Source organism: Cydia strobilella, chromosome 12 (assembly GCF_947568885.1).
Source record: "Cydia strobilella chromosome 12, ilCydStro3.1, whole genome shotgun sequence".
In the NCBI taxonomy this organism is placed as follows: Eukaryota; Metazoa; Arthropoda; class Insecta; order Lepidoptera; family Tortricidae; genus Cydia; species Cydia strobilella.
In genome coordinates, this window is record NC_086052.1 from 11,198,838 (window position 1) to 11,217,483 (window position 18,646).

Below are 18,646 nucleotides of genomic sequence, written 5' to 3' on the forward strand. Positions count from 1 at the left end.
GCGTGCAGCGACATTTTTTCGACCAGAAACGTCACTTTCACTCAGATCGTATCCATAACAAAACCAGATCAAATGAGACAGGTGTTATGGCAATCAGAATTAAATACGCCTCGAGGGACACATTACTAAAAACTGATTTAAACATTCACGCTTTTTACACATTATTATTTACGAATAAGCGGCTGAGGTAATTTTAAAACTTAAATACGTGACATGACTAATATAAAAATATACTAAAATCTTAAGTTGTAAAACTGAGTAGAATAGTACAAACACACTCGTAAAGTTGAGTTCCCACCAACACTATCTGCCGCAGGTGTTCACGACGCCTACTTCATTGTAGCTTCTCGCAATGAAAGAGACATATTGACTTCACCCGGCAATAACTTCCCGCTTCGGGTAATTATTCTCATCCAGACAGATCCTTTAATTTCCCGACACAAATCAGAGATAACACAAAAGGGTTATTGGAAAAAAAGAAACTCATAGATAAGATATAATCAGTCTGTTGAATATTCCTTGAGGAAAAAATTAAGGAATTGTGACAAATTATCTTAGAGCAAATGAGCTGCGGAGCACTTGAGCTCGTATTATCGCGGCCCAAAGCCGGCTCCGTTTAGGGCGAAGGTAGATAAATCGCGCGGCGCCTTCCAATTTCGCACTGATCCCATAATTCTATCTAGTCGGATAAATCTCATACATGATTTAGCAGATCTTTTAGTAGAACAACTAGTTACACGATAATATACCTGGTGAGGCATGTCACAGTGACCCTCTAACAGTCCTAATATTTTTAAATTCTCCAATAACTGCGACAAAATTGTCGTTTGAAGGTCTCTAAGGATCTACAAATGCCTAATGAATCTTGGTATTAAATACAACACCGTAGCTCGTTACTTATTAAATATCTTACTATGCAAAAGCAAATTTGATTAGTGTTGTTTTAATATTAAACAAGTTTTTTTATTTAATTTAAAGTAAACTTTTTCGATAAAATCCATTGAATTAAAAATGCTTATTAATCGACTTCTTATTGAATAACCTACCATAGAAATTGTTGATCGTATTAGAGACACAGTCTGTGAACAATCATACAATATAAGGAGACTTAATATAAGGACTTTACCTCAAATTTCAATTTAACATTTCTTCTTCCCAGTCGTATCCTCATTGCTGAGGGTCGTGATTACCACAGACGCTTAGCACCACTTAACATTTAAACAACTTGTTAAAGAGCAACGTCGAAACTTTTCCGCCCAAATACATAATGAGTGCGTGCCTAAGCTTTAATTTTAATTAAAGATCGCGGAAAGAATTAAATGACAAATAACTTACAAGGTGGAGGAAAAGTTTCATTCTTTTAAAGTTGTCGGTTGTGCAGTTAGACGGCAAATGAGCTTATTCCAGTTATTCCCCTGGGCTACAGGCTCATTACGGGCCCGAGGGGTGCCGCTGACGGTACGTATGGATGCTTACACAACGAGCAACTTGTTCATCTCCCAGTATTATGAAACAATGCTTTCTTGACACGAGTTTATTAAGAATTGACGACATATACCTACGTATCAACTTTTGTGGCGTTATTGATTCGCTGATTAGCAAACCAATCTTTTTCTTTGAACGATAAGGCATTTTCACTTTTTACAGGATTCTAAGTCAAAGAAGATGAAAATTTCAAGATATAGGTTGTGTTTTGCCTGGCAGTAGATAAACGGAGATTTATTGAACCGTAACTGTTTTGATGAGTTTCTTTGAAAAGACGTTCCAACAGACTATTAAAATCCTCGGCTAACAACGAGGAATTACAAACAGTTTCCAAACTAGCTCCTTCGTCGGAAACGCAAACAGCAGACTTCTAGTTACCAACTATTATCCCCTGGACTACGGGATTTAAGATAAACAAAACACGAAATTGTTGTATCTTGTGCGATAAGTCTTTAAATCATTTCTTGCTAACTAACAATATCCGTTATATTCTTTTGTTTTGCCTCCGGAATGTGGTAAAGAAATGATATTTTAATTTGAATGTGTATCATATAAATAATAGTTACCTACCATTAAGATACATAAATGAAACCCCTTTTTTAGGGTTCCGCACCCAAAGGGTAAAAACGGGACCCTTTTACTAAGACTCCGCTGTCCGTCCGCTGTATGTCAGACTGTCCGTCTGTCACCAGACTGTATCTCATGAACCGTGATAGCTAGACAGTTGAAATTTTCAAAGATGATTTATTTGTGTTGCCGCTATAAAAACAAATACTATAAACAGAATAAAATAAATATTTAAGTGGGGCTCCCATACAACAAACTTGATTTTTTTGCCGCTTTTTGCGTTATGGTACGAAACCCTTCGTGCGCGAGTCCAACTCACACTTGGCCGGTTTTTTAAATGTTCTGATAACCTATGGAAACTTTTAACATTCAAAGATTGACGAGTATTCGCTACGTTGACAGTCTAAATACCAAATGCAGTCCGCCCGCCATCATCACACCTTACTCGCTACCTTCTTAAAAAGCACTATTTGTTTGTGGTCTTGTTTAAGTTGGAAGTATACGTCCAGATCAAACTCCGCTGCGTTTCTTTCAAAGATTTTGGATACTTAAGAAATTATACAAAGGAAGTTAAGAAATTACCTCCTTCGAGAGTAGCAGTAATATCAGCTCTAGGTTCGGGTCCATCACTACTCCTCCCCGGCGAGGTCGCGTCGGGTAAAGGGACCTCTTCTTCAGAACTATCCGCCGGATCCAGAATATTCCTATCGCTCGCATTACTGTTTCCTTCAATACCAATTTCGGCGTATGTCCCGCTGTCACTCCCGTTCTGCGTCGACCATTTGATTGGCGATTCAAGTTTACCATTCGCTTGATTTTCTTTATTGTCATCATCTAAAACAAGAAGACAAACACATTGTTACTATAAATGGGATGTCAGGCGTCATCTTTAATAATATATAAGGTGGAATGGAAAAATAGCAAGAGACAGCAGAAAAATTTACATCGCCTTGCCAGCGCCTGTGAGGATATTTTCTTTGGTCAAGCTGTCGAGTGTATGTGGCCAGTCTGTTTTTGTTTTTAGGCGGCACATCAGTAAAAAAACCGGCCAAGTGCGAGTCGGACTCGCGCACCGAGGGTTCCGTACTTTTTAATATTTGTTGTTATAGCGGCAACAGAAATACATCATCTGTGAAAATTTCAACTGTCTATTAGCTTACTTACGATTCATGAGATACAGCCTAGTGACAGATAGACGGAAAGACGGACAGCGGAGTCTTAGTAATAGGGTCCCGTTTTTACCCTTTGGGTACGGAACCCTAGAGATGGAAATCTAAATAATTCATACTATGATATAATGACTGACCTATAAAAGGATTATCTTTTCCATTTCTAATGGAAAGCCTAGCTCCTCTGTTAAGTGTGGCCTCCTTGTCACCATTTAGTGAGCTATTCCGGGGTTTGTCTAAGGTGCCCATAAGCAGTCTTCGCTCAGGGGGAGCCGGGGGCACATCGGAGCTAAACACGGAGCTGGCAGGTGTGATGAGGGGGTCGGCGGGCTCGGGCTCCGCCTCCGCCTCCACGCGGGCGCCGACGGACACCTGCTCGTCCACCATCTTGCGGAGTTTCGCCTGCGAGAATTTTAGAAAATTAGTTTCAGATGTATGAAACTAGGACTTCAAGATGACTTATACCTGCGATGAAACGTGTTTGCTGTTGTTGCTATTTTACTGTCTCATACAGAAGCATACTAAGCTTAACGTCTATGGCATTATTCATACAGATGTAGTATATAATTGTTTTCCATCGTACTTTCTCGGAAACGTTCGTATTTGTCATGCTACTTCAATCAACCTCAGTACGTTTTGTACCGAGACTGACAGAAATAGCAATACGATGGAAAATAATTATGCACAACAACTGTACACGTTTGTGAAGGCTAAAAACCTGTTGATATTCGTTTTTCCTTATTCGTCATTTTGACATTCGTGTTTGTTAGAAAGAGACAAACTTTAACACGGGTTTGTTAAGATTTACATAGGGGGCTTTTCTATATTTATTTCGTTCAACGCATGAAACTAGTTTCGGCGACAACATCGCTACATTCAAGCTACAAAACCTGCCACAGCGTTCACGTATACGGCGTTCCTTTTGTGTTTATCGCAGTATATGAATAAACATGCTAGTGTATAATTTAAAAGTAAGTATAACGAACTGATAGCAAAAGGCACCTTGTAATATAGTCGTCACAGTTCCAGCTTATATCGACAACAGCAACATTCTCCATAAAAAGCTAGCATGTAAATACATAATTTTCGCTGCTCTCTATTCATAGCATTAATTAATTATTAGATGGTTTATGAAAGCGACTTCGCTTCGTGGACTCAATATACCCGCCGTACATTTCTCGGGGCCAACGATGCCTTATCTCCGTCTATTAATCTAAGCAATGAATGCCTTCTATTTAGTTAATTCACCTGCTACCGTTTGATGTAATGGCCGCTTTGACCCCTTTAATGGCTACGTTTTATGGATGTGTAAGTGACGCTTCCTGGAGATTTCCTGGTTAATTTATTGCTGATTAATAACCATCATCATACACTAATGTAACAGGCTTATATTTTCTGTAAAGTTATTTTAATCTAAGGCGTTCACTTACATTTAGTTTTAAGAAAATGAAAGGCATTGTTTTTTATTTACTAGCATTCTAAACAAAAATCTATTTTTGAAATTAAGTTAAATAACAAATCAAGTCGAGATTTTAAAATCCGAATACCACTCTCGTGCGCATGTCGTAGAGACTTCCGCTACGGCGTAGCGCGTAGCATATTTATGTCGTCAGTAGAGTTAAACTCACTTTCTAACAATAAATGATTTGTATTTGTAAATTCGGCTTCCAGTCATGGCGGCCGATTCTGTTATAACAATCAGGCCTTTTCGAACGTGCACTGACATCAAACTGATATTGGAATCATATCAGATGTCATTCGCGCGAGCATCTCGCTCGCACTAATACTAGTGCTGACAAGTCTGAGCGAAATGAACGCGCGAAAGAAAGCTAACTGATATGATTCAAATATCATTCTAATATCGGTTTGATGTCAGTGTACGTTCGAATTGGCCTGAATGTGATAATTCTTATGTTGTTTTCATACGACATTAAGTTATGTCATTAGGCATCTCATGTACATCAATAAGTGCGAGCAAGATGCCTATGCGATTCGTCTAAAAACTTACAGTGTGCCCCAGGTGGCTGTCAGTCGTCCGTCACCTAACTTCCGGAAACTTCCGCAACACTTGGCCCACCACGTCACGCACCACCAGACACGCAAACCTATCTATTGACTTCCTATTTCTGTACTAAGTATAGTCAATACTTATACCTATACCTACTAGATTGCAAACTGTTAAGGTGCAGTGGGTTCAGATAGCAGAGTTTTTGAAAAATCGTAACACTTTTTAGATCATAATACGTTTCCCAAAAAATACGAATAGCAATCTTGAGGCCTTTCTCTAATAGTACTTTTATTGATTTGATACCTGATTAAACAAGTTTCGCTCGATAGAAAAAGATCACGAACATACGTCTAAAACGCACCATTAAAATTTTTGTAACTATTTTTGCACAAAAGCTATTAACATGAACATTGCTTCTAAAATACATTTAATGTTATTTTTGATAGAACTCATCGATCACTTTTTTTGTTAACAATAATAATTCAATGAAAATGATATTCACGGTCCCGGACACGCACGGCCGTCCGCTCAGTGCTCAGCGAGCTGCGTTTGAAGAGGGATATGAACTGACTGCAACTTAAGCAAAAGAGCCAGCAACAGTAAAGACTAGAAAATAAATTATGTTTCGGTATTTCGAAAAACTGCAAATACTTTCCTAGTCAGTCTAATTTCCAGGAAAGACAGACAATATAGGTACCCATACCTCCAATGAAGCTGCACCCCATAAAAATTATAAACTGACGAAATTGCGGGTTCCTATTATAATATACGCGTGGGCAAGCTCAAGTTTGGTTGGATTTCACATTAATGCAGTATCTAATTTATTACTGAACGAACGTATATTATGATTATGGGGGAATGTACAGTTAGTTAGCAAAGGCGTCAATGATCTACCTCGTACTACTCGTCTACTCGTAATCTATAAATTCGTTATAAATCGCGCTGCGGGTATTAGCTGCAGAGATAGTTGACCTGCAAACTAATTTCCATGCAGAGGGGTCAGTTATCTATGCAGCTGACTGTACACCTATGACTAATGTACTATAAATAGTGTTAGTAACCACCTGGGCGTCGCCTAGTATCCGGCGCACTAGCGCCATCAGGCCGCCGTGGCACGCGCTGTCATGCTATCCCCCTCCGCCCCTCCGCCTCATGTTCCCGGCCTCGCCACCGCTCACAGCCAACACTGAACTATTCCACTTCGCTCCACGCTTTGTTCGCTAGTTGTTGCTCTGACAGCTCGATGACAGTTTGAAATTCGTTCGTTCTTGATTTATTGTCTGAAACAAAAAAAAAGATTTATTAACCACAGGTAGACTAGGGTTTAACATCTGAATGTCGTACGTGATTCTGCATTTGTTTATACAAGCTTTGAATGTCTTTTTAACACACAGTTTGCAGACAGACAATTGACTTAAATTTATGCATGTGTGATTTAGCTTCAGGTACGAGTACGTTTGTCTAAAAGGATTTGCTTCATAATTTTTAATAAGCATTAAATCCCCTTAATTTCCATATTATTAAAGCTTAACATTTCTGCAAGCCTGTGGGACGTTCATCCATAATAGCTTTTTTACTACTTCATTTTCGTGATATTCAGAGATTTATTTAAAGCCTGCTGGGAAACAATACCGACCTCGTTTATTGTCAATAAAAGGGCAATTCAGAATGGCCACACAATGGCCATGCTGCAAAGCGAGCTAGCTATGCGGTGTTTTGCTTCCACCAACTGTCCGGCAATTTATAGGCGGAATCCTTTTTTGATGCAAATGAACACTTTACAACGTTTTCAAATCTGTTTTATTTTTGTGACATTGCTGGTTAATTTGTTTTTGGATCGTACATTATGGTATAGTGGGAAGTACCCAAATCAGTAGTGTAATTGGTGTTGTTGTCATTTGAAATATATTTCTATATTACCATTTTATATACAATTCTTGGCAGTTTTTATGTCAGAAGAAAACCTTTTTAGAGTTCCGTACCCAAATGGTAAAAACGGGGCCCTATTACTAAGACTCCTCTGTCCGTCTGTCTGTCACCAGGCTGTATCTCATCAACCGTGATAGCTAGACAGTTGAAATTTTCATAGGTGATGTATTTCTGTTGCTGCTATAACAACATATACTAAAAAGTACGGAACCCTTGGTGGGCGAGTCCGACTCGCACTTGTCCCGTTTTTTAATCTTATTTTAGGTTACTATTCAACTATACCGATGTGCAGAAGGTAATATCTACATGAACTACTCTGTAAGCCGTAGCAGGTAATTACTGCAATGTACTCTTCATTTTCCCTCCCTGCTATGTGCTAAGTTAAAACAACCCTGTTGCGGTACACAAACTTCCATTAGCATAATAGACCCTGTTAGGCAAACCCCGAGACGAATCCTATTTCTTTTTTAATTAAATTAACCGTTATCCTGACGAATATAGTCCGAGCAAACAGTTTTAGGCGGTAATTTGCGAAGAGCTCCGCTCGCCCGGCTCCAGTTATTGGCCACAAAATTGATTAAAATTCCAGCTGCGTAGGGAGTCATCCACTTTTTTATTAGATTGCGCTCACGTTGAGTTGAGACTGCTCCAGTAAATTTCTATTTTTATTGCGATCTAGTTTCGAGATAACGTTTTACTACGGAAACTCTGTTATTGAAAACTAGCGATCCGCCCCGGCTTCGCACGGCTTACACAAAACCTTTAGAAATGATACACTAAAACCTTCCTCAAGAATTACTCTATTCATAGGTGGAAACCGCATCAAAATCCGTTGCGTAGTTTTAAAAATCTAAGCATACATAGGGACAGACAGACAGCGGAAAGCGACTTTGTTTTATACTATGTAGTGATAAAAACATAGTTAACTTACCTACAACTATATTAGTACTAGCTGTTGCCCGCGACTTCGTACGCGTGGATTTATATGTTGGTGGTTACCTATATGTATATTCTACATGAGCATAGAACATTAAGCAGCAAAAGAGCAGTAGGGACGGTTAATTTTTTGTTAATAATTACGAAGTTTCAAGCCCCTAACTAAAATAAAATGTTCTCGATAATAAAGGGATTATTATCGAGCCCCCTTTATAAGATTTTCAAGTCAACTTTAAAAAAAAATGTTCGCTCGCGATGCAAACATTCAACCCATTTTAACTCCCTTAGGGTATAAATTTCTAAAAACGCTGAAATCACTTTTTTGTTTACTATTATTTTGTTTTTTTACGAAACTTCAAGTTCACTAAATATTAAAAAAAAAAGTTCGTTCCCGATGCAAATTTTCATCCCTTGTTTCAGCAACTCAGGGAATGAATTTTCAGAAACGGTGACAGTTTTCGTCTAGTTTAATATAATGCCCTTTTACCAAGTTTCAATTTCTATCTTCTTTTGAACCCCCTTAGGGGTTGAACTACATTCTAAGAAGTTTTATAGACCGAGGGCCAGGCGTAAATTTTGTCAGTCATCGCCTCCCGGGCGAAAACTCGTATAGTGGTTAACGGGTGTATGGTGAACCCTCGTGGACGCCAGCTGCCGCTCCGTTGGCGGGTTGGGGAATGGCAGCCACCGAAACACGTAAAAAATAATTTAGTCATCGCCTCCCGGTTGAAACTTTGTCAGATAGTTTAAAAGCTATTATGAAATAAAAAAATCGTCAGCCGGTTGTATCGCGGTGGAAAGACCGTCAGTCAGCTGCTAACATGAACATGTCAAAAAAATATTTTTCATTCAGCGCCTCCCGATTGAAACTTTGTCAGATAGTAGTTCAGATGCTATTGTGAATATAAAAAAATCGTCAGCCGGTTGTATCGCGGTGGAAAGACCGTCAGCTGCTAACAGGTACATGTAAAGAAAAATTTTTTTCAGTCATCGCCTCCCGATTGAAACTTTGCCAGATTGTATTGCAGATGCTATTGTGAATATAAAAAATCGTCAGCTGGTTGTATCGCGGTGGAAAGACCGTAAGCTGCTAACATGAACATATAAAAAAAATTCAGTCATTGCCTCCTGTTTGATACTTTAATCAGATAGTAGTTTAGATGCTATTGTGAATAAATTTAATCGTCAGCCGATTGTATAGCGGCGGAAAGACCGTCAGCCGGTTACGTGAACATTAAAAAAAATAGTTTTCAGTCATTTGTTCATTTATTTATTACGTACACATAACCATCAATTACAGGACCTTTTAGGGGAATAGATAAGTACTCTATATATCAAAGCATGATTACTACTTTAAGTAAATTATGTAACACATTTTAAATTAAATCAATAAAGCAACTCGTATTTAAATCCGTCCGTTTTCCCTAAGGGCCGACACGTGACGAGTGCAGGGCATCAAAGTAATTGCTCTTTCATTAAAATCCTCCGCACATCTCCAAGATTTGCATAAAAAGGCTCCAAGGGTCAAAATTCTCATGGCTTACCAAGCCGGTAGGTACCAGTAGGTATAAGTTGAGATCTCTGATAACGCATAGATGTCACTTGTCTTCGAGGTCAAGCCATACTGGGCCATATAAGGCAGAGAGCTCGGTTTTCTATGGGGATAGAAGCCAAGGGCTCTAAGTAGGCCTTTCGCTTCGGTTACAACTAAGCCAATTTATAAATGTCTCAGACTTTCTCAAGTATCGATTGGAAGCAAAGTTCATATTTGACTTACAGATTTAGGTTCTTACGCGGCACATGAATACTGAAATGTTCATTAAAACCCAATACTCCGATTAAAGGTGGTTAGGAAATTGACAATATTGTTAGTTTAAATATCTAGTTTATTATGTACAAGAATATTCGAAAAACTTTAATTAAAAATGTCATCGCTTTTTACATAAGTAGGTCATGACAAAATTCAATAGGTAATTTCTATTTCTTGCAGAGTCGGACTGCCGTGCGGGTCACGAATAAATAAAAATCCAAATCTGATCGGGGCTTCGATGTCATGGTGTGATGGTTCTCATCTGATCTAGTTTATAGGTACAGATAGATGGAGAGAAATAGGTATGAAAGAGAAAAAATAATTAAAAACAATATTAATTAAAAGGAATATAAATTAAAACGATATTATTAATCAACAATATTATCACTTAATTACTCAGAATACTTTGATGATGAGCAAATTATGTATATTAAGGTTTTTTAACAATTATCATTGTACAAAAATACCTTATAAGAAATTTATTATAAAACTAGGTATGCTACATTTTTAGATAGCATCGTTGGTTAGCCAAATATAAAATAAATATGCGCTTATATATATGTATGCTTATTTATGAATACGGCCGACGGCGTTTTAATGAATGAGATCTCATTTCAGAAAACAAAAAATACAGAAGAGGCTAAACAATAGGCGGTCTTATCGCTAACAGACGATCTCTTCCTTTCCTCGACCTTTAGTAAACTGTAGTAATTACTATAAATTTCTCGTAAAAGTTGTCATAAATAAAATTACAGGAAAATACTTATTATATTATTTTGTGAATCGAACAATTCCTCACTATGAAAATATTATCCAGTGCTTTTCTTTGATATTCAGATGTAATATTTAATTAAAATAAAAGCGATAATAATTTTTTCACATAACACACCAAGTATAGATGTTATCATCACATTGCCTTTGATAGTTTACTTCCAAACTTGTTTAGAACATGCATACGTTACGTTTCCAAAGCTTTCATAATGAATTTCATGTGCTCAAAGTAGGTACATGAGGTTAGCGAGTAAAACAATGCACAAGAAGCTGCGCCCTAATTTATCTTTGACCAATATCCAGCACATATGTGTTGGTTGGATAGTGTTGTGGAGAAATATTAACCCGGAGCGATCAATGTCTACATTCGGGGCGAACAAGGCCTGCGATTGGAAAGCTAGTTTTACATGTGTGTCGCGATTGCGATCGGCGCGCAACCAACGCGCAACATTGGTGTTTGGCATAGATATAAGAATTTTTATGATCTGGGGTCTTGGCACGGTACGCTTATCACCATGCCTGTCACGTTCTAACAAGTAAGTGAGAGCGAAAGTAACGGACTTAGTGATAGGGAAACCATGCTGCGCGGGCTGATCTGAGGTGTTTGGGATCCGTGCCTGAAAAAATCTAGAAAAAAAACAGATTTGAACACGAAAAATAACTAGTAACACAAATCATCGAAGCAAGTTAATTGTTGCAAGTTATTAGATGTAGAAATAGTACATTACGATACAAGTGCGAAAAATAGGAAATTCGCAACGAGTGGCGATAAATTAGAACACGACCGAAAGGAGTGTTTTAAATCGACACGAGTTGCAAATTACCTATTCGCACATGTATCGTACAACGTTTTACAGTACATATGGTCCTTTAAATTTTCGACATAGTTGCGTAATGAGCTTATTATCGCACTAGTGCGGTAAAGTGGCACCAGATGTAGTGTAAATATTATTATGGTTCACTATATTGTGTTGCAGAAAGTTTTTTGACATATTTTTATATTGCATAATGTTACTTGGTAGAAATATTGTTTGGCAGAGATACTTTTGGCATACTGCTTTTCGCATAATATTACTTTGCAGAATTTCTTTTTGCATAATATTATTTGGCAGAAAACCCTAACCTAACCCACTTAGAAAATTCTGCCTAATGAATATTATGCTAAATGACTATTATGGCAAGTATATATTTATGCGAAAGTATTATTCGACTAAAAGTTTTCTGCGATACGTGTTATGCGAAGTGTATTTCTTACAAATAATATTCTGCCAGATGAGTGTAACCCAGAAAATAAATAAATAAATATATATATATATAATGTCTAGTCATCAGAGACTGATATTTACGACGAGCATTGGAAAACCATAAAAGTAATCGCATCATATGTCTATCTTTTCAGCACATCATGCGACTATTCGCATGAGAAAGACTAAATCACAGCGACTTGATAATATACAAAATGTGCTAGCCGTACTAGTAAAGGGGAAGAGGTATACCCGACACCGCGCGCGGGCCACTGTGCTAGTCGGTGTGGAAAGAATCAATCTACTTTCCCACACGTTTGCGCGAGCTTGGTACATTTTTTCCATGTACCTAATGCAGCATTTTCAGAATATACCGGCATTATAAAGTAACAGTTCATGCGTTTGCCGTGAACGATTATGTGCAAGGAAACCATAGCCAACGTATGTTCCGCTCGCCTCGTTATTACAGCGTTTGAATTCTTCATGCTTTAATTAAAACCATATTAAAACGTAGTCGGCGGGTTTCATATCTCGTCTCATGTGCCGCACCGTAATATTTAAATTAGGAAGATTTCCCCCAATTACTACAGTATTTGGTGAAAATTCTGAATTGAGGTTATAGTCGTAAGTTGTTTTGCAGTTTATGGATGCTTAAAACTTTTAACGTAAGTAAGTTATATGCGGGAATTGTATATTTTTGCATGAGTTAATAAAGTTATAATTTGCATACTAATAAGCGTTGGACGTACGAGTTAATATTTTAAAATAAATATGGACGGTGCTATTCAGGTTTTAAAATCAGTTATGCTATTGATATCTATTGATATTAGGAATATACGATCGCTTGTACGTATATTAAAGCGCGAGAGATGCACTGCGAGTTGTGTCATAAGGCATTTCGCATTTTTGGTAACAATAACAAATCAGCCTATGAAATTTGTGTTAAATAAAAATGATAAGTAACGGATAGGAGTACAGATATGCTACCTGATATCAACCAAGTCAACCATGAAAAGTTTATCGAATGACATAGATGTATTTATTGTTCGGGATTACTAGTCAAGTACACTAGACGTGATAAAAAATAAAGTATACCAAGTGGGTACACGTTTTATTTATACTGCAAGTTATTTAATGAGAAAGGAAGCTTAATTATGTTCAGAATGCTGGTAAATAAATATGAGTAGGTACCTAATAACTAAATTCTCATAAGCTCAAAAACTGTAACAAGCGTAGATATTTTTATTTAAAAATACAAAATCTTGCCTAGAACGTAAACACGCTAAGGCTCTTATTTACCAGCCTCTCGAGCAGAAATATAGAAGATTTGCTTTATTTTCTTGCCGCTTATGAAGCAAAATGCTTAATTGAATTGTGTCGGTGTTTCTGACTGCAGACAGGTCGAGCGAGGCTGCCTGGAGTTTTACGTTCCTCGGTTGCGTTTCAACGGAATGCACGTTGAATAAAATATTACCAGATCTTCTTTTCAAACGACGTATAGTGGTAGCTTTTGAAAATTTTAAATTAATAGAGTAGAACATTTAAATGCACGATGGTTAAAAAATGTTTCTCCACACCAACACAAGGAAAATACTAACTGTAAAATATCAAACAAAACCAAAGCATATCGATTCAAAATGAATGTTTTTAAATGTGTATCATATAAAAGTCAATTCTACCAGCAAACATGAAAAAACAACTCAAAAATTGCATAATTTGATTACTTTGCCTCGCATGTAAATAAAATGCAACTTTCTTATCAGTTTTTGAACAATCAAGAGAGCCTTTACCAGCGGGTGTGGTGAAAACAACTTGAAGGGTATAAGTACTAGAAATGTGTTTTTAAATTAGAAGCAATAACAAAAACGAAGTCACCAGATAGCCGTAAAAAAAATTGTATCGGATAAAAAACTTAAAGGGTATAAGTACTTACTAGAAATGTGTTCTAGTATTTTTATTTTCACTTAAGTATTTTGCTTAAATAATTTCCCCTGTCCATTTCCTTTAAGTAAATATAAGTGTCTGAATTAATTTGGGACGCGTAAATAAAGATTTTTTTATTGCCAAACCGTTCGGTTGTAGTCGTTTTTCCTAATTTAATTTGATAAGGCAAGTCACCTGTCCTATAAAATTTTCCTAAAATTACCCTTTTCACCCGTAATTTCTTGCTTTCTTAATAAAGGGTACTTGTAGGCGTGGGACAATTAATTAAATTAAGCCAGAAGGCGGCACAGGTGACGAAAATTATCTTGAACTATATTTATGGTATAAGTTGAGCATGCTATATCCAAGTTTGATACTGTACCTAGCTACTCTATTATAATGTCCCCATAAATATGTGGAGTTTAAATGTTATCACTGAACTATTTTACCAGGCTCCTTTATCCATTAGCCCAGGCAATAAATTGTAGTTCTTAACACAATAAATTATGCACTCAAATTAATTTTCTTTTGCTATATATATATTTATTATTTTATTTAAACTTTATTGCACACAAAATTATAAGTACAAATGGAGGACTTAATGCCATAAGGCATATTTCTATGGATTCAGATAATATAATCCTGAACACAGTGCTTTTATTAAGTGAATTGAGAATAAAACATCATGAATGCCACAGGGGACATTATTTCTAAATTAGGAATTCATTTTATGTTATAATACATTCTAGCTACTTTATTCAGAACACCAGATGAATCTGCAGCTTTTATACCTATGTATAATGGTAAACATGTCTATAAAGGACGTGGCACCGATAATCCTGTATTTAATATCAGTCTTTAAACACTGGCAAAATCTTATCATAAACTAATAATACGAGTAGATAGAGCTGCCTAAGTTTGACATTTTATTAATTTCAGTGAGTTCTAAAATAAATGAAGCCTTGTTTTCCATGATGGGAGAAAGAATATCAAAAATACTCTAAATTTTATCTCCATCGTTTCATGATGGATGCCTTTACTGTATTCTACAAACTTTATCTACAGTCTTCGTCGTAGAAGTTAACTTATTCTTCCACATTATAATGCATCTCGTTCCAAATATTACTTCCGAGAAACGAAAGAAATAATGAGAGTCGACAGATAGGTCTGAAACTAAGTTCGCAACTCATGATGAGGTGGTGCGAATCCTCGCCAGCAGGCATCGGGTTGAACAAGTTTAACTTCCATGTTCCTACACTGCTTTATCTCTTCTCAAGTATGTCCTTAAGAGGGAAGAATAGCTACTGACAATAGGCACTTTTTAGGGTTCCGTACCTCAAAAGGAAAAAACGGAACCCTTATAGGATCACTCGTGCGTCTGTCTGTGTCTGTCTGTCCGTCTGTCACAGCCTATTTTCTTCGAAACTACTGAACCAATTAAGTTGAAATTTGGTGTTATATGTACGTTTGTGACCCAAAGACGGACATGTAACGAAAACAAATGAATTTTAAACATGGGGGCCACTTTTAGGGGGTAAATGAAAAAATAAAGTTTTTTAGACTATATCGTGTTGTATATCAAATGAAAGAGCTCGTTGTGAGAATCTCAAATATTTTTTTTTTATAATTTTAGGATAAATAATTTAGAAGTTATTCAAGAAAATAGGCAAAAAATGACCATTCCCCCCTTAATTACTGGGCCTAAAATTTAGAAAAGAATAAACAATATAGATATTTACCTATAGATTACAGGAAAACCTATTAGAAATCGCAGTCAAGCGTGAGTCGGACTTAATTACTTAGTTTTTGATCGGACCCCTACGGGTTTTTTAAAGACATTTCACTCACGTTTCACATACAAAATACATTGTTTAAATTGTGTAATACACGGAACCCTTGGAATTCGAGTCCGACTTGCACTTTTCCGGTATTTTTCATACAATTTCCATTCGGGAGAAACCGGTTTCCACTAACTAAATCTTAACAAATCACTTTGATTTGGATGTCGATCGCTATTATAATATATTCTAGGTTTAAGGTTGCGCTTTAAAAAAAATTTTTTGTATTGCAAATTTAAGAAAAGGAAAACCTAAAAACTAGTTTTTCATTGTGTCAATAACAAACCAAAAAATCATGGAGAATGGAAAATGTTGAGAAGTGGAAAAACGTTTTCTCTTTTTGTATGGACGAGTACGAGCTACTTCCCTCTTAAAGTTATAAATACACGACGTAAAAAAGAGAATGATTTCATACATAATTGCCAAGAGTAGTATGTATAATGTTCATTGTACTTAAAGAAGCCGATTTACGACGATTCAAACTAGACTGAATTAATTGTTATCAATAATTTTGGAATTCAAAATAGTGATAACCGACATATAACGCAAAATACAAAAGAAACATAATAGTTGAAATTCGAGCTTCTTCCATCTAAAAGATCTTACTAAGTACCTAACCATATTCCAGCAAAGAATTATTTTAAAATAGAAAAACTCCTAATATGTATGTTATTCTTATACCATAACTAGAATCCAAGAAACATAGTAAGAGAATTTCCATACAAAGAGACTTGTTCGATCGCACTTTTTTTGTTTGCAATTTGAACTGAAATATTGAAATAAGCATTCCATTAATAAACTATATCTGGCGGGTACTGGCGTGATGCTTAAAGCGCCGTAGGTAACAAGGGTCTAGGTCTCGACAGCTGTCTCGTTCGTGTTCCTTTCACCTCTATTCCTTTCAACTAAAGTGGAAAGACATTTCCGTCACTGCCGTTGCTTGCTACCAAATACAATTTAGGATATTATGAGTAGTCCAAACCGTAATAAACAGACAATAAACTTCAAACCTCAGTAATCACAACGCATTCTATATTCCTAAAATGTAAATATAAGAAGACGGAGTTCACGAGAGCAATTACAAACAAAAGCTACAACAGTCACTTTATCATTTTAAACAATCCACCCAAAATTACCAGCACTTTTCCGCCCAATTATAACGGATTTCCCTCATTCAGCAAAACAAACAAACTTGAAACAATCACAATCCTATAAGTAATATTGAATAAAGTCTTTAGTGCGAATGTGCCGTATTTTCATCTCGGAATAATGCGAAGGCATTATATCCCAACCTACTCCATTGTTTTCCGTAATAGAGATTTGTATTACGCTCGACTGCGGAATACCAATATCTCAAGGCAAGTAAAGATGCCACCGACGGCATAAATATGGAGAAAATTAACACTGCGCTCAATGGCAGAGGGAAGTAGGTCACAGGCGCGCAAAGTACCTATACATCGATGGGCGTAATTTGTCAATCAAACGCGATCCTAAATCAAATAAGTGGTCGTAAATACCATTGGATTAATCCCGGATGTACTATTATGTTCGTACCTACATAAACTAAGCTTGGTACCGCGCTTTAGTCAAGGCTTTGTTTAAATAATAATATCTTATCAATTTAACTTTGTCTACATATACCTATAGAATAAATAATAATAAATATGTATCATAATCATATGAACAGCATTCGGTCTTCAAAAAAATCCAATATTGATTTGACCGTAGAATTTTGTCATCAAAGTGTTGTACGTGGTATAGCTAGAATACAATATATATATTAAAAAGTTTAAACCGGCCGAGTGCGTGTCGGACCATGTATGTAATGTAATGGAGGGTTCCGTACCTTCATACATAGGAGGCCTATCACATATACTTTTTTAAACTATATTTCCATAGACAATGTTTGGCGGAAAAACATTTACTTTCTTTTTAAATCTACTTATTAAAAAATAGATTACATAGACATACAAATCCACGCGTACGAAGTCTCGGGCAACAGCTATAGTTACTGATACTCGCGAACGTGCAAGATGCACCGATGTAAATTCTAAATCCAGTTCTAGCAGACTAGGTATTTGTACACGTCACACTCCAATGAGAATGAGACAATGAGAACTTGTTCCAAAGTAATAAATTCCCATTTGCAACGTCCGCTGAACTACGAGTTTACCAAGATTACCTTGTTATACAACGTACACCCTATTACCTACCTGAGTATCAATTACACAGACGTATGTTTTTCCCGAGTGTTCCATCTGAAAATAGATTTTCCATGAATTGATGTATGAACAGGACACGGAGGTAAATAAATCAGAAGGGCAGGAGATAATTTGACACCGGCGTCTGATATCCGCCCTCTGTCCTAGAATCAGATTGAGAGAGTGGTGACACCCTTGTTGCCTGAGCGAAATTGATGTTCGTATTGTTATAATATATGATGTGTGTAATATTGGTAGATTTATAAGTAATATATTTTGCGCTAATAGCTTCTATTCTTTAGTCCGTTTTAATTCACCCAAACTGAATTGCATGCGTATACAAACCCTTAGCCACCCTTAGCTATTTGCTCGAGTTGAATACTGATACTGACCTAAACCAAAAGTGCAGCATCTAAAACTTGGAACTTTTAGTTCGCGATTTTAGTTTTGAATAATATATGCTGTGCAATCTACACCGTACATAGCTGTTCAGGCACGCACTGATAGCTACAAGTACATTATAATTACACTGGAAGTTGGAAGGCGGTGTCGGCAACAAAGCTGGGAGCCACGTCGGCGGCAAAACTTCAAGTTTTGCTCAGCAGTGTCTACGCAGCGAGTTTGATGCGAGCGAACTGCGTTAACTGGGGCATCCTATATTGTTGGTATTGTCTTTTACTTCACAACTTTTGCTGAAGGTTGGTTACGTATGCTCAAATTTAGGTAAGACATAATAAGCAAACAAGTAATCATGATAAATTAAAT

General features: G+C 36.7%; 1 protein-coding gene across 8 annotated transcripts in view; it reads right to left on the minus strand.

The window, feature by feature from the left end:
- Positions 1-18,646, minus strand: part of LOC134746121 (kazrin) — a 125,682-nt gene that overhangs the window by 33,558 nt on the left and 73,478 nt on the right. For 7 of the 8 annotated variants that reach the window (XM_063680390.1, XM_063680391.1, XM_063680392.1 and 4 more), the window contains 3 exons: positions 6,294-6,509; positions 3,359-3,623; positions 2,635-2,886 (listed from right to left, as the gene is read on the minus strand). In XM_063680390.1, coding sequence (XP_063536460.1) covers positions 2,635-2,886; positions 3,359-3,623; positions 6,294-6,329 — 553 coding nt within the window. In that variant the 5' untranslated portion in view covers positions 6,330-6,509. Of the gene's footprint in view, positions 1-2,634; positions 2,887-3,358; positions 3,624-4,469; positions 4,595-6,293; positions 6,510-18,646 lie in introns of those variants that run through there. The other variant, XM_063680394.1, reaches the window with a different exon arrangement.